This window comes from Toxotes jaculatrix, chromosome 24 (assembly GCF_017976425.1).
Source record: "Toxotes jaculatrix isolate fToxJac2 chromosome 24, fToxJac2.pri, whole genome shotgun sequence".
NCBI lineage: Eukaryota > Metazoa > Chordata > Actinopteri > Toxotidae > Toxotes > Toxotes jaculatrix.
Window position 1 is genome coordinate 372,927 of NC_054417.1, and position 21,987 is coordinate 394,913.

Consider the following 21,987-nt stretch of genomic DNA (forward strand, 5'->3'; position numbering starts at 1 on the left):
AAGTTGTGTGTGTGTGTGTGTGTGTGTGTGTGGAGGGGGGGGGGGGGGGGGGGGTTTAATGTTATTTTGAAAGACTTGCGTGACGTCACTTCCAGTTGATGTTGAATTCTCACAACACCAGGCTGAAGCTGCGGCTGGAGGCTAACGTTACATCTGTTGTCGGGACGTTTTTCACAGCACACAGGGACAAAAACATGTCAGACACGGTGAGATACAAACATTTAAGAGTCTTTTATCGTTTGCTCTTTCTGCGAAATTAAAAAAAAAGCAGATCAGTGTTTTTTTTGTGGCTGCTGCCCCTTGTGTGGTTATCTAACATGCTAGCTGTTAGCTCGTAGCTTCAGGCCCAGGACTCCCTGATTATTTTCCTTCTTAGCTGAGCTAATAGTTTCAGTTTTCAAGTTTTGTTGTGAAACCACAAGTTTTACCTTTCTTTTAAAACCAAAATATACATTAGTGTGAGTGTTCAGAAAATCAACACGATTAAGCCTGCAGGCCTGTTTCAGATGTGTGTGTGTGTGTGTGTGTGTGTGTGTGGCGTTTAAATGCTGTGTGTTTTGATGATTTGTTGTTGTGTTTTTGTTAAAGGAGACAAAACCATCCAACCAGGACGGCGGGGACAAGAAGGACGGAGAGTACATCAAATTAAAAGTGATTGGTCAGGTGTGTATAAATGCAGTGAGTGGATGGGATTCTCTGAGCTTAGCATAGCGTCATATAGCTTTTTACACACTAGTTGCTCATCTGTTACTTGTTACTGGTTATTACATGTTATTACTTCTTATTACTTGTTAATTGTTTCTCCTACACTTCGACAGTAATTAAGTCATTTAGTAATCGACCAAACTGCTGTTACCTTGTGACTCCACATGGTATTTCCACCATGTCCCATCATCATGTTCTCTTTCTGCCCACAGGACAGCAGTGAAATCCACTTCAAGGTGAAAATGACAACACATCTAAAAAAGCTGAAGGAGTCTTACAGCCAGAGACAGGTACGAGTGAGGGGAGAAGTTACCATCAGCCGCTCGTTGTTGCTGAATGACAGAATGTTGATTTCCTGCTGTAAACAAAGCATCGAGAAACATCTCACTTTGTAATACTGGATTTGAAGTCTGAGGATTTACAGGATTGATTTTTACATATTTGACTCCAGCAGCACCAGAGGCCGTTGTTTCATGTTGCTGTGTGTTGTGTGTTTGTTCCAGGGCGTCCCAGCGAGCACGCTAAGGTTTCTGTTTGAAGGACAGAGAATCGCAGATAACCAAACTCCGAAAGAGGTAAAGATGTCTCTCTTAACTTGAGCATCCCTTTGTCTTTTAGCTGAAATTTCTATTGATCCAAAGCGTCACTTGGTTCTTTAAAGATTTATTGTAATTTAAACATTTACATCTTCTTTTGATCAGTCTTACACTTCTGATGTGTTCATCCACATTATCCTGCTCTATTGTTATGAATAAAGGTTTCGTGATAGTTTGAGAAATGAATGTCAGTACAGAAGAATCATAATCTCGTGGTTTAGACTCTGCCACTAAGACGTGTCTCCTCTTCTGTGTGTTCATGTCAGCTGGGGATGGAGGACGAGGATGTCATCGAGGTTTATCAAGAACAGACCGGCGGACTTTGGAATGATTAAATCTCCTTCATTTCTAAATCTTTTTTTCCTCTTATTTTGTATTTTATTTTGTATGTATGTACGTATTTTTGTTCAGTTTCAAACCATCTGGATCAAAACCGACTCTATCAGGGCTTCCATGTGTGAGGGCAGGAAGGTGAATGGACTGAGGTAAGGACAAGGACAAGGACAGTGGGTTTCTGGTACTCTGAAGTGCAGGGATGCTCATGTTGTGTGACCCGAGCAATAGCCTTCAATAGCATACCATCTTGTTTTTGTTTGTTTTTCATCCTGTCTTTTTGGGGCATCAGCAGGAGCACACAATGCTCTCAAGGAACAAGCTGCATCAAAGGAATAGTTCACCCAGAAGGGAAAATGTTATTATCCTCACAGACATATTACAGTTAACATCATACAGCTTTGCTTCAGCTTTCTCTAAAGGAAAATAAACTGAACGTTTTTTTACAATTTTAAAACCAGAGAAAAGTAAAATGTTTTCTAACAACTCGCTGTGACAGTCCAAGTTCAATATTTACTCGTTCATCAACTCAGTTTTTTGCTGTGCATCGTTCTAATCGTCACTTCAGCTGAAAACAAACTCGTGAGATGTTTTGACAAATAATATGATTTGAGGATCAAGTTTAAAGAATTAAATTGAAATGTTACATGATACTGAGGATGTGGAGATGTGATGCCATCGGTTTGAGTTTCACGTTCCTAATGTAAAGAAGTTTTTGGATGCACTATTCCTTTAAGTCTGTTCAGCCATGAAAACATCATCTTGTGTTTCCTTTGTACTAAACGTCTGCCTGCGCTCCTGTTGTTTTCCTAAGGAGCTCAACAAACCAAGTTAGACGTCAAAGACGCAGTTATCTGTACACGGGGCAGTTCATTCCACGTCTTCTGTATTTACATTCAGGGCATTTAGCAAACATGAAAACAGCTGGATTACTGCACAGTCTGTGTGTAACTCATCCTCAGAGCCACTCACTGGAGTTTGTCATTTCCAGCCTCTGTGTGCCATGTTTGAAGAACTGCACCAAGATGAAAGTGTAAAGTTTTAACAAGAACTGAGCTGATATGATAATGTTTGAGATTTGAAACGTTTTTTTAAATGAACTGTTCTTTACTTGTATATGTTGTATTCAGTATTAGAGTGTTTGAATGATATGCCACTTGTATCTCCAGTGTCGTCTTTTATTTATATTGAAGGGTTTCATTCTCTAATGACATTATATATATATATATATATATATATATATATATATATATATATATATATATATATACACACACACACACACACACACACACACACACACACACATATACACACATACATACACATACATATACGTGTGTGTGTGTTTTTAAAGCTTTTCTATTTGTTTGGGATGAAACTCTTAATCTGTACTGTGTGAAGTTCCTCACGAAGGTTAAGATCATCAGCAGCTGTGAGCTGATGGAGGTGAATGAGAAGCTAAGGTAGCTGCATGATGGAGGTGTGAAGAATGAAATAACCAGCAAGCAAAAAAAACTTGATTGATGTCTGTGGACACTCTGGTTGTTTCATTCTTCTCAAACACTCATAATGTCAGGTTAAAGCTGCACTGGATGATGGGTAAAACTCTGGGACACGTCATCTGTCAGCTGAAGCGAGGCAGCGATTCACTGATCATGGATCATTTCCCGGAGCTGGAATTAAAAACAAACAAACAGGAAAACTGTCCTTTAAAGTCAAATATAGCCTCGATTGGACGACTGTTGTGATTTCTCTGCCGTGTGTCAGTGAACAGCTCAGGTGAACGAGACTCCACCCAAACCACAGCACTGATCTCAGTGAGGGGAAGGGACTGTTCATCATCAGAGGAACGTTGATACAGATGGTTTGAAATTCTGGAGAACAGCTTTTTGCTTTTTTTGAATAAAATATTTAAGAAAAAACTGCAATGCTTTCTGTATTTTATTAGTATTGATAGATAATATTTACTTCCTACTGTAACTCATATTTAACACAGAAGTAAAGAAATGAGAGTCTTGTTTTTAGTTTCTTCAGCACCACGTGATATGAGAGGTGAGGTGACTTCCATTGAAGCTTCCACCGTTTCAAAGAATTAGAAATAAAAACTCACAGGACGTCCAGAGAACGTGAGCGTGTTCGGTCCAGTCGCTCCACAGGTGAGCAGCAGGAAACCGGGCGACGATCTGCAGCCACAGGACAGGACAGTGACAGAGTGATGCACAGACACAGAGCCAATCCATGCTCAGAGATAAAATCACATTTTCTTTTACTGCTGTAAACGTAAGCTCATGTACACACGTGTCTGCGTGACAGAATCAGATATCAGTGTAAACGCACAACATACATCATATCACACAAACCAAAACAAATACATTAACTACATTTAATGTGTCACACACTTTACTCTCCTGAAAGATTAATGTTGTCATTTCTCATGAACCCGTCATGGCTGCAGCATTAACACATGAAGCTTCCTTCATGTAGTTACAGCACAAACTCAGTGTCTTTATCTCAGCTGATGTTTTCCACACTCACTTTTTGTCAGACTGTCTGAACCATAGCAGCAGCATTAAGTGGGTTTGCTGTCAAGAGATGAATCATTCAATTCAAGCTTCCTGTGGAGCACAGAAGCAGATGAGTCACTGGAAACAGTCAAGGAGCTGTGGTGTTTCTGACCCTCTGAACCAATCAGGATCAGTCTGTGGTGCATCAACAGCTGCGAGTCATCTTTTCTCTTTTCTCTTCTTTAGAAATAGTAAATATCTTAGTTTGCAACCGTCACGTTTCTGCTGTCGTTCACATGAGTTTCCTCTGAGTTCCCACTTTCACATTAAAGTCAGTGCCAAGCAAACACATCACAAGTGCTCGTGAAGCTCAAATGCTGGGTTCTGTTTCCCCACACAGCTTGTTAAAGCCCCTCGACTGTCAGTCACAGATGGAGCAGGTAATGACCCGTCCAGGTGCACCTGTTCCCTCACACACAGCTCGGCCCTGGGTTTGGGCTTCACTGGCAACTTATACAAACAGAAAATAATCCCAGAGACAATCATCAGGGCTGATCCCACCATCCCGACGCCTATGCCACACCCCACGTATTGTGAATCAGGCGACTGGGGCATTTTGAACTCAGGGGGGAACACGATGGTCTGGTTGGTCACCACGGCCGTCAGATTCCACAGGAGAGGTATCAAAGACATCACGGCGGCCAAGAGGCACAGAGCTCCAGAGGTGAAGAACGATAAGCGGACGAGTGAGCTCTTCCCAAAGTAGATGTTCCTCAAGGCATAAACACCACCAGCGTTCCCACAAAGCCCCACCAGCAGAGACAGGACCATGAGAACCTGACCTGCCACAATTTCTGGTGGTGTGAAAGCCTCGGTCAGACTGATGTACCTGCAGTGCATGACCTTGAAGCCAGGGGTCACCACGGTGTAGCTGTTGAAGCAGGCCCTCCAGATTCCCACCCAGGCCACGCCGGAGCTGATGACCTCCCTGTCAGACACCTGCCAAACCCTCCACTGGATGAGCCCAAGGGCCACAGCAGTGAGAGTCCAGCCCACGCAGCTCAGCCAAAGGGCGCCGAGCTGGGCGTGGGCTGTGTGAGCCAGGTACGTCATAGGAGTGGAGCCAAAGCAGAGCCACAGGAAGTCCTGATCCCACCCAGATCAAAGCCAGGTGAAAGGCGTCATGTTGTAACTTCACATTCACACTTCATCTCCACGGAGGGAGACCTCTGTTGCTCCAGCTCACTCAGCCTCTTGATTGTTTACTTTCTCTCCACCTCGCAGCTCGTTTTTTTTTTCCTGATGCTCTTTTGTCACCTGGGTTACCTGGCAAGCAGGCACCTGCAGCTCGCGCTGAGGGAACACAAACACAGACACACAAACCATCTCTTCACTGTGTGAGCACCAACTCAACAAAGAAACAACGGGCATGTGGGTTATTTGGATTCATCCCGTGCAGGAAAAGTCTGAGCTGTCATCAGAACATAAAAACATAAATCAGTGTTTTTCCTGCTGGATTTCACAACTGAGGCTTTTGCATCAACTTATTTAAAAACAAACAAACACATTATCTCAGCAAGTGACGGTTTCAAAGATTTTAAAGAAGAGTAAGGCTCTGGTCTCTGTCACCTACCTGAGTGCTGCTCTGATGTGAGCCGTCTTCAGACTCTGAGAACAGAAAACTGACTGACGACCTCGAGCAGGAAGCTTATGTTTTATCCACTGATGCAGCGCAGCACTTCCTCATCTTCTACCAAAACCTAGATACAGCTTCCCGTCATGTCTGTGAACTGTAAATGATTGACAGTGTATATCATAGGTCAAATAAGGCTGGGCCTTATTGTTACTGGACCTGGATCTCTCCTCTGAGCTCATGTTGATCATTTTAAAATGCAGTTTCCACAGTGTTTTCATAAATTCCCTCAGATCCTAAAATAACTTTTCCTTTTCCTAGATATTTTGCAGGTTTTCTGAAAAAAAAAAAAGACTTTCAGAATCTAAAATTAAAATGACTAAACTAAAAATCTTCAGGAGTTATTTCTTTGTCTATAAAAATACAGCTGAAATGAAATTGGGTTTCTGACAAATATCAAACGTGTTTGAAGTGTGTATGATGCATGAACAGATCATAAAACACAGGATCCTGGTTCTTTATCCAGCAGGTGCAGTAAAACTTGTATGAAGTGCTGTAAACGTTACTGTAGCACGTCATCAATGATTGTGAACAACAGGAAACTTTTGCTTCGTTCGCTCACATATTAAGCCAGAATGTCTCATAATGAGGCAGGAAGTGACAGGAACTACCACAACATCACAGCAAAGCAGAAAAAAATAAAAGTCCATTCAGTTTGTGCTTCTATGTGATTTCTTGCTTTCATCTCTATTTTGTTTTGTTGGAAAGTGAAGCCTGTCCCCGGCCAGCTGCTGCTCTGGGATCAGATCTAACAACAATCTTCCCGCTCCAGCTCTGCCCAACCAAAACAAACAACACCAGCAGTGAAGACTTTGGCTGTTTCAAAGGTCAGGAACCAGGGATCAGGTGTAGCAGCGACCTGACACTGGGTAAAAATGGGATTTTCAAATCAACTTGTTTTTAAGGATCCTCCTTAGACTTTATTCCTCCCAACAGGTCGACACGCTCTCACTGCACTGGCACTTTCACCACTCACTTATATAATGACAGGATAAAACGTGATTTTTACAGTGACCATGTTTGTTAAATTAGAAAACAAAGTGCAGGCTATTAGATTTAAAAGCAAAAGACGTGATCACCAGATGTTTCAGCTTCATCACTTTTATTGCTTTCAAGCTGGTGAAAGAGCACACTGCATACATCCGGTGTGGGCTGTGCACAGCACCCAGGGGCACGGCCACGGCAGCCCATGAAGATCACAGTGTTGGGAGGCTACAGTAGGCACGTCTTCAGAGAAATATATATGCAGAGAATCCCCTAAAAGGACCAAACCATAGAGTAAAGTGCTAACGTCTTGGTTAACCTCCACAGAAATCACCAGCTGCACCTCAGTCCCTTCACTCTCTGACAACAGAAAGTCAGTGAGAAACATTTGTGGGCGGGAGCTTCAGCTAAAAGCACCAATGAAAACCTGTGAGGTCACAAAAATCACCCCAAGTATTTTAGCAGTGTCTTATGGAAAAGAACTGGGAGCAACATCAGCAACAAATCAGCACTGAGCTCAGTGATGACATTCACCTCTAACAGGAATCAAAGAGTTCCACTCCAGACTTCCAATCAGACGCTTCGTTTCATTTCATCAGAAAACAAAAAGTCGTACGTCATGAGTGAAATTAAACTACAGGGGAAACACTTCCCCTCTCTGCAGACACGTTCTCAAAAAGGCTACAATAAATTACTAGAAAACATTACTTTAAAACTTTAAACACACGCGATGATAATTAATTAGAAATGCAGCCACAGACAGCTGCATGAATAACGTGTGAGCTCATGATGCAACTTAAATACAGCTCAGAAACACAAATATTAAAGGGAGGCTGGAGACACTGCAAGACGAAGACACAACCACATGAGTCTGTTTGGGGACACAGTCTGGTGTGTGTATACTTGACTCACACGAAGTCTTTTCCTTCTCACACTGATGTCTGGGGGGGAACCACAATCCAGTCTTTGAGTATCTCAGCTCCTGTGGCTCTATTTGCTCAAAAAGGGCCACATGGGAAATGATTATATTAGTATTAATTTGGAATAATATTAATATTAATATGCTACATGCTGCACCTTCAGGTCTAGTAATCCTCCTCCAGTCGTGTCAGAGCAGCAGCCTCTGCTCCAGCGGCAGACTGTCCAACAGGCACTTCAGCTGCTCCTCGCCGAGCTTGATCTTATCCTCCAGTTTGCGCTGCTCGATGATGAGAGCCGACTTCATCTTGACGAAGTGCCGGTAGTCGTCCAGGCTCCCTGCGTCCAGGTGGACCTCCATGATGCCAGAAACCAGCCGCTCCCGGCGATCCAGGTTCTCCTTCAGCTCCTTGGCGTCTTCATGCTGCCGCATCAGCAGCTTGCGTTTCTCGGACAGGGTGCGCTGATGGAGAGCGGATATTAGTAATTAATCAGTAGCTCAGGAGGACAGTGTCATCTATTCACTATCTGTGTTTGTTTGCCTCTGCCTCATGTGACCGGGGAGGTTACCTTCTCTTCTGGAGGGGCTTCGTCCTCCAGGCTGTTGAGGGCGTTTTCCACCCGGGCGAGCCGCCCCGACAGCGACAGCAGCAGGCTCACCACTTTGTCCAGGTCGCCCACGAACATGCGGAACTTGTCGAGCTGGTTGGGCTGACAAAGGCGCTGCACGGTGGTCTCCACCTCACGGCCCAGGGTCTCGTTGTCCTCCACGTCCTCCTGCAGGCTCTTCCGTGCCTCCCGCAGCACCTCCAGCTTCCTCGCCAGGCTGGAGATCAGCTCTTGCTGCAGAAGATGAAGAAGACAAATGGAGTAAAACATATGAAGGGAGAAAATCCACTCTGGTGGATGTTTCACCTGATGCTGTTTCACCTTTTTACTGGCCAGGTCAACATCCAGCTCGTCCTCAGAGTCCTGCTCCTCCAGCTGCTCCTGCATGTCCTTCATCTTGATGAGAAGCTCGGCTTTGGGGGCTGATGTGTTGTAGTAGGAGGAGCTGGGGACCAGGGAGGCTGCTGCTGATAGAGACACACCGTCCTCCTCCCTCCTGACACACACAGGACAGCAGAGGAACATTTTCCAGAATCAGTTACATCAGTCTTCTGGCTAAAGGAAATACGTGTAATGAAATATTTGACCAGCAGGGGGCAGGCTAGGCTGGAAAACAAATGACAAACCTTCAGCTACCAAAAAATAAAAGCATCAAACTCTGTCTGTATCACTTCACATTGGTTTAAATTATTAACTTTTTCTTTTTTTCTGAAAAGTCACACAGAAAAAGACGAGAAGTTCCACTTTAATTACTCATTTTAACCAATGCTTCGTTTCTCACCTGTCCGTGCTCCTGGGGGAGCAGGTGGGCAGCCTGGAGCTGGCGGAGGTCCTCCTCCGCTGGTGGGCCCCTTCCAGGATCTGCTCCTCTGGAGGGAACAGTCCCTCCATGAGGTCCATGGTGGTCTTCCTGCCGCTCTGGTCAAGGATATCCACCAGGGACTTGTCTTTACCCATGATGTCCCTGGCCAGTTCCTCTCTCTTGACATCCTCTTCTGAGCACCGAGCACCTGCTGAGTTCAGTTCAGGGACCGATGTCGATGCCTGGCCCGGGTCCTGAGCAGCCTGGCGTGTGTAGGTGCTGAACAGGGACGAGGCCGGGCGCTCTGTAGCACCCAGACAGGGGATGTGGGCCGACGGCTCGAAGACGCTGCAGGTCTCGCTGCTCTGAGGCAGGTAGGCCCGCCCCTCCCGGTCTGAGCTGCTCTCAGCGTGGACGATCCTCACGGGGACTTTCCTCACCGGACTGTTCACATCCATCACTTCTGCAAGCCTGGACTCATTTTCTGAGCTGGACCTGAAACAGACCTCAGCATCTTATTCTCATTCTTTATTAAAGTTAAAAAACAAAACGTATTTCTTATAGGAAATAAAAAGGTAAAGTGTTCATGTTTTTCATAAACACCCGAGCTACACGATGGACTGTGTCTAATTAAAAGATGAATCGTATGAACTACAGTGGGAACCAAAGGTCACAGCAGCCACGTGGCTTTAACAAAATTACAGCTTCCAGTCTGATTCATCTCAGGCTGCAGAGGAAATCAGTGACACGCACAATCAAACTCTGATCCTCCTTCCTCCGCACACATTTTAGACACTGAGTGATTTTATACACTGTGAGAAATAACCGCTCCTTTATTCCTTTGACAAACTTATGTTACACTTCAGCTATTATAGTTATTTTAGGTCTGATCATTAGTCATCTCTGTCTACACACTGTCATTGTGTTGTTTCTCCCTGTCTCACTCTCTGTCCATGTTTTTTCTTGCACTTGTTTACAAAGAGCTCTTATTAAAAGTCTATTAGATCAGAAGGGACCAGCTTTGTGTAACGAGGGGCAGTGAGGAGGCCTGGAGCACTGTGGCTAAGCTGCTTACCTGAGCGGTGACTCATCCTGCAGGAACACGGCCGGCGGCTTGTCCGTCAGTCTCAGCGGTGCAAACTGTGGCGAGGGAGACCGCGCTCGATCTGCCGTGGGAAGAGGCAGAGCCGCCGTCCAGGAGGAGAATGGGGATGAAGAGCGGGAAGGTGGTGGTGGTGGTGGCTGCTCCCTCTTCTGCTCGGTGTCTACATCTCCTTTACTCATGTCTGGTCTGGATGTACTGCTGAGATGAGGGGAGCTGGCTGAGGTGGGGCCAGCAGAGGAACCCTGGGTAGTAGCATGATGCTGGGTGTCAGAGCTGGAGCTGGACAGGGGCTGGAGCACTGCCGGGTCTGCCTGGGCGCCAGCAAGGAATTCCCCAGAGGAGGATGTGGTTTCTGGGCCTAAATGGGGCCTGGGCGGTGGCAGGAGGCCCTTGGTTTGTGGAGGCTGGGCTGGGTGCTGGGAGGCAGGGTTTGGACTGAGGCTACGAGGGCCTGAGGAGAGTGCGGTGTGGGAGGGACTGGTAGTGTCTGGTTTGGTCCTGTGGTCAGAGAGTCCTGGGACTGGGCCCTCGTCAGGCTGGTGTCGCAGCCTGTCCTCTGCCTTCCCTCTAGACGTCAAAATAAAGACACACAGCATCAGTACCTGAGGGTAACATGGAGGGTAACCTGAGCCATGCATGTGTGTGAGCAAGGCCTAAGGTAACTCCATCTATTATTATAATCATTATCTGCCTTTTTGTAAAACTGTGACATTAGGTAACATTAGCATTTGCAAAGCAGCTTCAGAATAAAGTGATACACTCTCCACCCGCCATAAATCAGTAATGGCACAGACACGTTTGTAAATCCAGGTGTAGTTTCCTACAGGAGTCCAGGAAATACTATTCACCTCAACACGAGCTCCAACAGCAGGAGATGAAGTTGGAAAACGTGAAAACGAGCACAGGAAACCTGAGACCTGAAATCTCACCACTCAGATACATTCCACATTTACATGAAACCTCTCAAACATTTCTTTTTGGCGGATGTTTCAGAGCAATCGACGGGTCACGGTGAGCAGGTGGACGACAACACATTTGGCTGTTGATGGACACTTTGGAAAAGAGCAACCAGCTATAAACTCAACATAACTCGAAAGAGTATTTCACTTGCAATTTTTATTTCCATTATTTATTCTCCTCTCGGGAGGTGGAGCTTTTGTAAGTTCATGTTTGTTTTATTTGTACGAACAAACTAGAATATCACCTGGTGCTCTGCTGGGCCCGAGTGTCTCTCCACGACGAAGCAATATTCTGCAAAATAAAAGGTAAAGTTAAGAGTTTTGCTAAATTGAGACTGTCCTCAACAGAAAATAACAGAAGTGGCTGCTTGTTTAAACACTTCAAATGACTTATGTTTACACTTTTATATTTTGTGGTTGTGCAAATTTCCACGACTTGTGAAAGTAGAGTAACACTGGTTTCTTTCTAACGAGAAATAGAAAAAGTCACATGATCTTGGTTCACCTGTGTATAGAAATCTGCAGAGGGGGAAGATCTGGATCTCTCGTGTATGCAGATGGCCTTCTCCTCTGCATCTGCATCTAAGATATTCTCTGCAGAGTGATACCTCCCCTGCGTCTTGGCCTCTGATGACTTTTTCTGCTTGTTCCATGTGGCCTGGTACTCGGCGAAGGTCCCCAGCCTGTGCTGCTCCAGTAAGGTCTGCTTATGTCCAGGGCTGAGGTGGTTTTGGTCTGTGGATGGCTGAGCCTCCTCAGGCTCTCCACAGGGAGTTCTCTCTTTTACTTTGCCTGTTTCACCAAGGTCTGCGTTCAGGTTTGTACCCTGACTGGACTTCAGCACAGGTCTGGAAAATGCCGGTTTGGTCTCAAAGAACTTCCTCCGCTCTCCGAAGGACCCTGTTTGAGACTCTCCCTCCAGTCCCACTTTATCTATTTTATCAGGCTCTGAGAAGGAGTGTGTCCTCTTTGCCAGGGGGAAGCGCTTCCGTCCTCTGATGCGTCCATTGGAGGTTTTAACAACCGGTGCCTCTGGTCCAAGGGGCTCTAGGTCTCGTCTCTGGAAGGAGGTGGCCTGGAGGACCCTGGCCTGTGCCTCTTTCAGGTGGTCCTTGTAGGTGTTGGAAAAGGAGACACCAGAAGACGTAGCGGTCTCTGTGGATCTCCACTCCTCTACCTCCTCATCCTCTGGATCACATGTCAGGGTTGCAGCGCTGCGGCTCTTTTGCAGCTGAGCTCGTTTCTGCTGGATCTCTTTGCGGAGGGTAGTGGCGTAACGGTCACTGCGACGATTCGCTTTTCCACTGCTGGTGGCCGTAGTGTCACCAGTGTCCTGGGTGGACATGACACCCATGGTTATAGCTGCTGGTTGCCTCTCAGCCAGACTCCTACTCTCTTGGGCCAGGGAGTGGAGAAGTGGGGTTTTCAGGGGGGATATGCGGTGGTCTTCTTGAGGCACCCATGGGTCTTGCTGCCTCGACAGAGTGACCTTATGATCATTACCTTGTGTTGGAAAGTGTCTTTTCATGTCAGTGTGACCCTCAACTCTCTTTGCAGCATCCTCTGGGCTCCGGCTTTGAACAGCATGTTCAGAGGTTTGGTGATCATAATGAAGGCCATTCCCAAGATGGGAATGGCCACTGCGCTCCTTCTTTTCACTGTAAGGCATCTGGGACTGAGGTAGAGAGTACTTTGCCTCTGATGACTTTTTCTGCTTGTTCCATGTGGCCTGGTACTCAGCGAAGGTCCCCAGCCTGTGCTGCTCCAGTAAGGTCTGCTTATGTCCAGGGCTGAGGTCTGTTTCCCCCCGCCGGGCCTCTGCTTTGCCCTGCCTGACCCGGAGCTCAGCAATCTGAACCAAATGCTTACTTGCCGGGCCGTAGTATCTGCTGTGCCCCCCGCTGTCCGGGTTTGGGTTTGCAGCAGAACCTGTCATGGATGCCGTGGAGTGCCTCACCTGTTTGAAGGCATTTGTGGGCAGATCCTGGAGGCTACGATAGTAGCTTCCGACACTCTGAGTCTTGGTGGGAGGAGCTGACCTGGTCTGCAGGTAGAAGGGGCTTTCGTCACTGTATTGCCTCTGGTGGGCAGGTGCTTGGGTGTAGTGAGACTGTCTGACATCATTGCTGGACAAGGAGAAGAGTTTGTTGGGGTGCAGCTGGTTGTGGTCAGATCCTGTGCTGGGATGAAGGAAGTCATTAGTGGGCAGGGGGTTGAAGCTACGTCTGGCCTCTGAGGTTTTCTCCTGATGGGACCTGAGGCCGTTCTGGTCGTTACTATCAGTCAGCTTTTCAGCTGACCTGCCGTGGCTCTTTGTTGGACCACTAGGTCCTTCAGAGTAAGGGAACACCTTTGTGGCGGCAAAACTGTCACTGCGAAGGGGAGGAGGTGGGGGAGGGGGAGACTGGGACTTCTTCTTCTCCGGTACCTGCCACACTGGGCCGACGCTGGGTCTCCCTGCAATGGAAACCCGTGAGGCAGGCTGCTCCTCTGCCCGTGACCCCTCCCAGCCTCCGCTCCCTAGCGTCGCCTGGAGGTACCTGGGCCGTCCAGCCTGCTGAGACCCTTCGCTCTGAAGGCCCTTGAAGAAAATGTTTTCAGTGCTGGTACCCTTCCTGCCAGCTGTGCTCTGGTCATGAACAGGAGGACTGGAGCCATTGGAGAAACAGCTGAACCCAGAGTCTCTTTTACCTGCTTGTCCAGAGAGCGGCTCAGCACTGCTCACGTATTTAGTTGGGGAAAGACGACCTGGTGGGTAGGGATGAGAGGGACGGTCCAGTCTGTCCATGTTGCTCACTGAGCTGAACTGACTGGTTAGCTGACGCTGAGCGTTCTGTTCCCCCTGAGTGGACGACTCTTTGGGCCTGGTGTGTAAGGTCAGGAAAAAATACAGTGTATGAATTTGATGCTTAAGAACTGACTTAAAATAAATAATAATATTCTTCACACATATGAACACACACACCATGATCAGGCATGAGGCGAATGAATGAACGAATGATGTTCTGCCTTGTTTAACGCAGAGAGAGAGTAAAAGAGAACTTAAGCTTCACCTTGCTTCATGTTTTGGCTGCCAGACCGGTGCTGGGGTGGCCTCTCTGCCTGCGGGCTCTGACTCCTCCTCTGTCAGCTTGGACGAGTGCCAGGAATGGGGCCGTGAGCCTGGATCATTCTTTCTGTAAAGCAGAGAGCAAACAAAACACTCTGCACATTTAAGCCTCTTTACTGTTTTCCAAACTCTCTCATGAGGCAGGATTTCGCACAGTGCAACTGTTTTCATGTGTTTGGACACCACCACCGTTCTCACTGTTCAGACGTTCACTTAGAGATGAGGTGTTACTTAAAATAATGTAAATATTCATACTTTGGCAACAAGTCCACAGAGTTTAGCAAAAAACCTGCCAACAACCTGACCCACTCCTTCAAGAGTCTGAGTGATGTACTGCATTTCTACACAGTTTGCACAGTAGGACTGAACTGGACCTCAGCTGCAGGCATATACTGTATGTATTAGGATCTATGAGTATTTCTCTACATACCTGTGTGCAAATTTCAAAGTTTGGAAACCAAATTAATTTCTCATCCATACATTGGAAACAAGCCCAGAAACTTAGACTGATAACGTCACTGTGCTCACACCAAACCTGAACATACCCTTTGAAGCGGTTCTTCCTGGAGAGCATGTTGAAAGGGAAAATAATTACATGTTAAATAAATCCTCCACTCTAATATATACTTTGTGATATGGAAATGAGACAAAAGCCAACTGACAGCACACGAGGTGGCTGAACATCACAGGACTGAATACAACAACAAGTAACGTCAACAAAGGAGAAATTTACAACTAAAGAATATTTGGTTTGGACAACTAGCACCACACTGAGGCTAACAAAAGGCTACCAAGGAAAACAAAGCACAACTCGATGAACACAGACGACTTGGGTTCACCACAAACCACCAGCAAACACAGCGGGACGTGGCTGGCAGCTGGTACCTCATAGAGCTTCGCAAAATCTTGGTGAGAAAGCTCCTCGCCACGTGAACTTCGGTTTCTGACGGCATTGTGCGTGGCGATACAACATCGACCATTTTAGGCCTGGAGGGCGATGAGCGAAAGGAGGAAAAGGGAAAGTAGGAGGAAGAGAACAAAGTGAAATCCTCACACAGCCCTGCTGGTATCCTCCCTCTCTCTCTCTGATAGCAAATATTTGAAAATGTTTTCTTCTGTAAAATTTCAAACACTGATATTCAGGGAGGTTGTTTTCCGAGTTTCCGAGTTCAAACGTCAGAGCGAAGAGAAATCTCTCAGCCAAATGAGATTTCAGTCGCCCTGAATGAAACTTTAACCCTGCCAGGCCACGATGGAGACGCTGAATTCTTTCAGAGGAGGAATGCAGGGAGGTATTTTCCCTCCCTGCCGTGCCCTTTGCTTCAAGTGGGACATCTCTGTTGGCCATCTCCCAGGAGTCTGAGAGTCTCCCAGTCGTTGCAATGGAATAAAGAGAGTGTGACATCTTTCTGACTTTCTGACAGTACATCTCCTGGCCTTGGCACTAGCCATTTTGTGGCCACTGGAAGCAACTTTGATTGCTCTGAAAATCCAGGAGTCTTTACTTTATGAGCCCTGTAATTTCCTAATACTTGCCCGCGACTTGTCCTCAGCCCTACATGTAGGAAAAATGGAGATCAATGTGACAAAGTGAGAGTTGTGTTGCCTCCAAACAAGCTCCTGCACAATGGAAATGCAAATGTCCCTTTTTTTTTAAAGTGCTGAGGGTCTATTGTCTGGGGACACAGCTGGTCTGTCACAGATACTCCACAGGGGAGGAGACGCCACCGTTCACTCCCACGAAATATGAGTTGAACTCAGGCCGAGCTCATTCAAGAAAACATGAAAGTAACAGGCAGCTGACCCAGCTGGCTGCGAGTTCTGTCACTGAGACGATCGGACGAAGGTTAAAAATAAAAAAAGCTCTTTGCAGTGAAGACCTGCTTCTCTCATCACACCAGAGACAAACTTCTCTGTCACTGACCATTCACTCCACAAAAACAACAACATGGTGAAATCAACATGTTTCTATTCTGTTTGGAGAAGTTAGTGTCTGACAGCATGAGGCGGGATGATGCAGCAACTATCTGAACCTGTTTCCTCTGTGTGTGTGTGTGTGTTCTGACGCTACAACAGCTCACACGTCCACTTCACCTCTCCACAGCCGACCCCTTCACAAACACTTCAGGACCGAAAAGAAAGACGAACTTTGACACCACTACTCCCACAGAAACGAGCGCTGAGGAATCTACCCCCCTCCACTGCCCCACCACCACCTCCTCCTCCGCCCCACCACCTCCTCCTCCTCCGCCCCACCACCTCCTCCTAGTATGAACACACACGCAAACACACTCCACCTTGTGCTGCAGAGGAGATTTCCTCAGGGATTATAAAGGGGGATTTGAGACGAGGGGGAGGAGTTATTGTCCTGGCCTGCGTCCTTGCCGTAGTCTAGTGCTTGGACTGAGCCTGTAGCAAGTAACACCGATGGAGTGTAAACACCACAACAGCTCATTTTGTCACCACGTAGACAAAGACAGGAATCGCACTGGATGGACTTCAGCAGAACAATTACAATAATTTAGTGGCAGCAAAAATGTCATTATCACGTCAAATTTGTCTGTAGTAAGTTTTATTTTCTTAAACTGCTGCAGGAAGAAGTTCATGGAGCATTTCAACCACACAAACCATACAAATATCTAACACAAAGAAGCTTCCATGGAAAAATATCTGCATTTTGTCTGGTTATCAGCCTGATACTCTATCACAAGGTTCTCTTCTCGATCTTCTCCGGTGTCCTTGTCAGGAAACACAGCACAGACATGTTTGGCCTGGGCCCACGTCTGTTTTGAGAGATACCAGCCAATGTCAGGCTGGGGGGGTGGGGGGGGTGGAGGAGGAGGAGGAGGAGGACGAGGTGGAGGAGGAAGAGGAGGAGGAGGAGGAGGCAGATACTGAGCGGCTCCTTCATGGTGAAATAACTCCTCCACTCAGGGGAGGAGAACCATCACATCAGTCAGTAAGTCCTGGGACATTAGGATCAATTCACTGCTGATGTTTACTGAACATCTGTGCTCTGAGCATCATCCACCTGGATTAATCACATATTTGTCCAAGAACAAACATTAACACCTGACGACCTTCCAACAGTCACTCATATTAAATCACCATCAGTTCCTGTCCGAACCATCACCTGCCGCTCTCTCTATCACTCCCTCACCTTTTCATTCCCAGCTCCTATCAGACAGCTCAGTGGTGACGCATCCTGCTGATTCACCAGCTTGTTGGCATTGGAGGCCAAACAGCGGCGGCGGCGGCGGCCTGTGGGGCTGACCTCGCCACGCCGAACTCTAAACACAGCAGCACAATAGAAAGTGCCAGCGTCATCACAGCTGGGCTTATCGGTGTGTCACTGCCTGCACTGCACACAGACAACAGAACAAGAGAAGGGAGACTGAAACGTCGTGTGGAGTAACGAGCTGTGACACAGTGCAAACCTGAGGACGGCCCACAGCCGCAGACTCATATCAGCCCAATACCATCAGGCATCAGGTCGTCTTCATCTTCAAGGACATTTTTCCTCAGTGTTGTTTATTAACAAATTAAGTCTGCCTTGTAAATTCACACACTTGAAGAATCTGCTACACACATTCACAGATTAACATCAGCTTACCTGCACTAACACTGTCATCCATCTCTTTAACCACCTTATATTACAGAAAACAGAGGAAATTCTCCTGAAGCACTTGCTCAGGTTTTTTCTGTATTTACAGCTGATCCTGGAAAATGGGTCACTGGCTTTCAGCCTTTTTGTGTCAATGAGACAAAGGAAACCAGCTGTTATCTCAAAACTCACTCACTGCTCCCTGATCTAATCCCACTGGTCAGGAAACAAAATGACTGAAGCAGAGGAGATTAAATCAAAAGAAGCAAAGACAGAAAAAGAAGGAGACGGTGAGGTGGAAGGGAAGAGGAAATACCTGGGACTGAAAATCTTCTCTTTATCTTCTAAAAAGCAAACATGTCCAGAGAGAGGAGAGGAGAGCAGACACTGCCTGCTGGAGCAGCCAAAGCCCCTGAAAACAATGGCCTCTGCTGATATGGCCTATCCCACTAAGTAGTGTCAGCTCACCTAGGCAACACAGACCGTACCACTCCTCCTGCAAACAGGGGAGGACGCCTGAGCGGAAGCAGGCCTGAGGACGGCTCAGCGACCTCTCAGAGGGAGAGTCTGAACTTCCCCCGCTGATGTGCGCCTGGCCTTCGCCCTCTAAACCAGCTCAGATCGAGTGTTTTCTGGGCAGAAGCGGGTTGTTACAACACACCGCCCCCCTTTCCCTCCTGTTGACTCGCCCCGCTCTGCAAAGCTGGGCCCAGGCCTCTGGCTTTGCAACTAGTAATTGGATTCAAGCTTTAAGACTCTGTTGCCATTTGTCAGTGAGTGGACGAGTTTGTAATTCTGACAGCACATCAGTAACTACAGAGGTTGTTCTCACAGAGAGGCTTAGAGAATAAACAAGCAACACATGTACTCCTGCAACTCTCTGCTCAGCGTGGATGTTTAAATGAATGTGAATTTTATTTTAAATTCTATTGTGTTTGTTTTTATCCTCTTAAATATAACAGTTTACACACTTTTCTACAGCTAAAGCAAGTAATCAAGTGACAGCAGAGAACCGATAACTGGCCATAAATCAACTGTCAAACCACACACACACACACACACACACACCTCCATAATGAACTCAGGCCTCCACAGGGTGGAGCTCACTCCATCAAGGGTTCATTATCTGCCTCCTGAAACTCAAACTGGGGCAAACAGAGTGAAGCACAACGACTTTCAGTGGATTGTCACACAAACTAAACGTATAAAAACAAAACACTACACGTGTTGTACAACTGATCCAACACCTGCTGGGTTACAGGTCAACCCTTCCTGTCTCCCAGGACCACCAGCAGAGTTGTAGCGGTCTGAGGCGGGTGAGGTCTGGCGGGTCAGCGTGGTACCAGCTGACGGAGGGGACGCCCCTCTGTCCCTCTGCTGTCGGCTGGGTCTGCCTCAGCTCCTGTCGTACGTCATTAGACTGAGGACACCAAAGCTGTGTCCTGATCAGTCCCTCCACTGAGTCTTTTTTAGACTTGTTTGGTTTCTGTGTTTTTCTGTTTAGTGTTTCCTGTTTTAATAAGCATTTCCTGTGTATCTGGCCTATTTTGTTCAATTTAAATAAATAAATAATTATGAAAACTCATGTATATGCTGTTGTGGTACCTTCGGACCATCAGGGTCAGGGTCTTGTGGGAGCTCTTCACCAGGCTGATGGCCTCCTGGCGGGAGCCGCTGAGGCGAACGGCGTTCACGCTCACCATCTCGTCGCCGGTCTGCAGATGGACCGCTGCTGCCACACTGCCCTCCTCCACCTGAGCACACAGACAGACCTCAGACACAGGTCCAACACACTCAGCAACCAGCTGGCTCCGGCCTCTAGGTTTCTCTTCTTCATCATCCAGGAGCACCTGTGGAGGCCGGAAACCTGAGCGCTCTGATGAAAAATTCAATCCTGCACCGACTGTAACCTGAGGCGGCCGTCGCTGCACGGCTCCCTGTGAGCTGCAGTTTGCACCTGCACTAACAGCAGATGGAACAGGCTCCTGGTGTCTGCTCTACAATATGAGGGTTAGTTACCTACTGAAGGTTTTAGTTTTAACATTTGAACTTATATTAAGCAGAGCGATATAATTAGAAAGAACATTTTCTAACCTGACGTGTAATATCTCACACACCAGTGCTGGCACTGCTCTCAGCCGCTCTAAGGCCAATATTTCAGACATTAGAAGGCTTTAAATTCTGAGCCATGACTCTAATTAAAATGAAAGCTGAGATCTGTCCGTCCCCCACAGACTGTATCTGTGGTGTTATAACCTGCACACTCTCCTCTGCTCAGTGTTTTATCTGCCGCTGTGCGATGCTCAGTCAGATCTTCAGGCACAAGCAGCGTTTGTCTGTTGTACCTGAACAAGATGTGACTGAGTGAAATGTTGACCAGCAGCAGGAAACACAACAGTGATGTTTCCTGTCCAGCGCCTGCTGAGGAGGACTCTGTGTCCTCTTCTTTATGTCTCACTGATTAATTGTCTTATTAAAAGTGCAAAGATTAGCTTCTGGGTGGATGCTGCTACATTTGTTCACTTTTTTGAATTTTGCAGGAACCATTAAGTCCACTAGATCCTAAAAGTATGGCACAAAACAACAGCGTTACCTTGGTGATGACCAGAGGCTCTCTGTGCTCGGTGCCCCCCCTCAGGGTGAAGCCCCAGGGTGCTTTGCCTTGGAGCAGCACCTCCACCAGCTCTCCATACTCCTCGTCTTCCTCCTTCCACCACTTCATCCTTCCTGCTGAAGCTCTCAGGTGGTCTCTGTAGTCCACGGCATCCATGATGCCTCCAGCTCAGTGGGCTCCATCAACTCCAGTGTCTCTGAAAGATGGAGCATTATGAAGCCAAAACACCACTAATTATGAACGCCATTCAAACATAATATATAAAATATATAACATTATATATATATATATAATATTCACTTGTTTTTCAGGGACCAAAGAAACAAATGTCACAACAAAACGTCCAAAACAAAACATGGCTGCTGAATGTTTGCAGCGCATTAAGCTAATTATAATTAAACTAATTATAATTAAACTAATTATGGCCTAATTAACAGCAACGTAAGGACAAAGGCTTTTTTTAAAATGACTGAGACCGAAACTTACTGTGCACAAACGCTCTCAACAAACCTCCCAGACCGAACAACAAGAGCCAAGAAAGGCGAACGACTCCGCGTCTCCGTGTGAAGCTCCAACAGGTGATGGCGCCTCCATTACTTCGCTTTGTTTAACCTTTAAACTGTAATTTCATCGTCAGTTCCACCTTCAGTCTCCTTAGAGCTTCTCCCGCCGCGGCCTCACACACCTGTTCCTACACGCGTCACTGTCCGTTTACCTTCACGGAGGTGAGTGATGATGTCACCGCGCCCCCTGGCGGCGACGTGCAGCGTCACCGGGCCGTGAGATGCCTTCAGGTGCGTCAAGTAAATTTCTGACTTCTTTCTTTTAATGAAAATAGAAAAGATAAATGACTGATGACAAACTCCAACCATTTCTTTTATTTCTTTTACTCGTAAAATTACAAGTTACAAAGTGCTTCATATAGCAGCAAAATAAAACATGTGTCATAACATCATCAGATTTCAACAGAGAATAGACAGAAACTATTTGGTGTTTGCAACCAATACAGTGAAAACACATAATAATAATATAGGAACAACAGTACAACAGGGACAAGAGGATACAAGTCTCTAATCACCACACATATGTACACTACACCTCCCAACCTCAAATTAACAATTTGCATAGATCATTAGATTGAATCAGCACCAGCTCTGCAGAAATAACACGAACCATCTCAGGGAAGTGAACAGAAGATCAGTGTCTCGCAGCAGCAGCAGCAGCAGCAGCAGACATCCTTTCAGAACACATCCCGGCTCCTGTCTGGGATGTAGCTCAGTTCAATTGTCAGTGAGTGAGTCCCAATACCTGTCCTCTTTTCAAAACAGTAATGTGTGAGAGTGTGTGACACTGTGCATACCAGTAATGTTAAATGTTAGAGAGGTGCATCCCTGTGCATTTGCTTGCAGCTCCACTGAACTGACTCAGGAGGAATTATATTTTATATAG

The 21,987-nt window shown here is 46.6% G+C and overlaps 3 protein-coding genes across 3 annotated transcripts; 1 reads left to right on the forward strand and 2 right to left on the reverse strand.

Annotated features, from left to right (window-relative positions):
• The first annotated feature begins 106 nt into the window (after nucleotides 1–106).
• Nucleotides 107–2,785, forward strand: sumo1 (small ubiquitin like modifier 1). The gene is made up of 5 exons (XM_041032031.1): nucleotides 107–206; nucleotides 589–663; nucleotides 918–995; nucleotides 1,209–1,280; nucleotides 1,568–2,785. The coding sequence occupies exons 1-5, from the start codon at nucleotides 195–197 to the stop codon at nucleotides 1,634–1,636; spliced, it is 306 nt and encodes a 101-aa protein (XP_040887965.1). The 5' UTR covers nucleotides 107–194; the 3' UTR covers nucleotides 1,637–2,785.
• Nucleotides 2,786–4,492: 1,707 nt separating this feature from the next.
• LOC121177699 (claudin-34-like) lies at nucleotides 4,493–5,254 on the reverse strand. The gene has a single exon (XM_041032014.1). The coding sequence runs from the start codon at nucleotides 5,252–5,254 to the stop codon at nucleotides 4,493–4,495; it is 762 nt and encodes a 253-aa protein (XP_040887948.1).
• Nucleotides 5,255–6,997: 1,743 nt separating this feature from the next.
• Nucleotides 6,998–20,727, reverse strand: LOC121177648 (protein Shroom2-like). Its single transcript, XM_041031942.1, has 12 exons — nucleotides 20,518–20,727; nucleotides 19,530–19,678; nucleotides 15,206–15,307; nucleotides 14,866–14,883; nucleotides 14,265–14,387; nucleotides 11,717–14,075; nucleotides 11,457–11,503; nucleotides 10,223–10,819; nucleotides 9,127–9,636; nucleotides 8,667–8,841; nucleotides 8,307–8,579; nucleotides 6,998–8,199 (listed from the first exon to the last, which is right to left on the reverse strand). The coding sequence occupies exons 1-12, from the start codon at nucleotides 20,692–20,694 to the stop codon at nucleotides 7,927–7,929; spliced, it is 4,803 nt and encodes a 1,600-aa protein (XP_040887876.1). The 5' UTR covers nucleotides 20,695–20,727; the 3' UTR covers nucleotides 6,998–7,926.
• Between the last annotated feature and the right edge of the window lie 1,260 nt (nucleotides 20,728–21,987).

Coding starts and splice junctions, on each gene's coding strand:
- LOC121177648 (XM_041031942.1), bottom strand. CDS start 20,694: ATGGATGCCGTGGACTACAGAGACCACCTGAGAGCTTCAGCAGGAAGG. Junction 14,076..14,264: donor CAGCCAAAACATGAAGCAAG/GTGAAGCTTAAG, acceptor CTTACACACCAG/GCCCAAAGAGTCGTCCACTC. Junction 8,200..8,306: donor AAGCCCCTCCAGAAGAGAAG/GTAACCTCCCCG, acceptor GCTCTCCATCAG/CGCACCCTGTCCGAGAAACG.
- LOC121177699 (XM_041032014.1), bottom strand. CDS start 5,254: ATGACGTACCTGGCTCACACAGCCCACGCCCAGCTCGGCGCCCTTTGG.
- sumo1 (XM_041032031.1), top strand. Junction 996..1,208: donor AGTCTTACAGCCAGAGACAG/GTACGAGTGAGG, acceptor TGTTTGTTCCAG/GGCGTCCCAGCGAGCACGCT. Junction 1,281..1,567: donor ATAACCAAACTCCGAAAGAG/GTAAAGATGTCT, acceptor TGTTCATGTCAG/CTGGGGATGGAGGACGAGGA.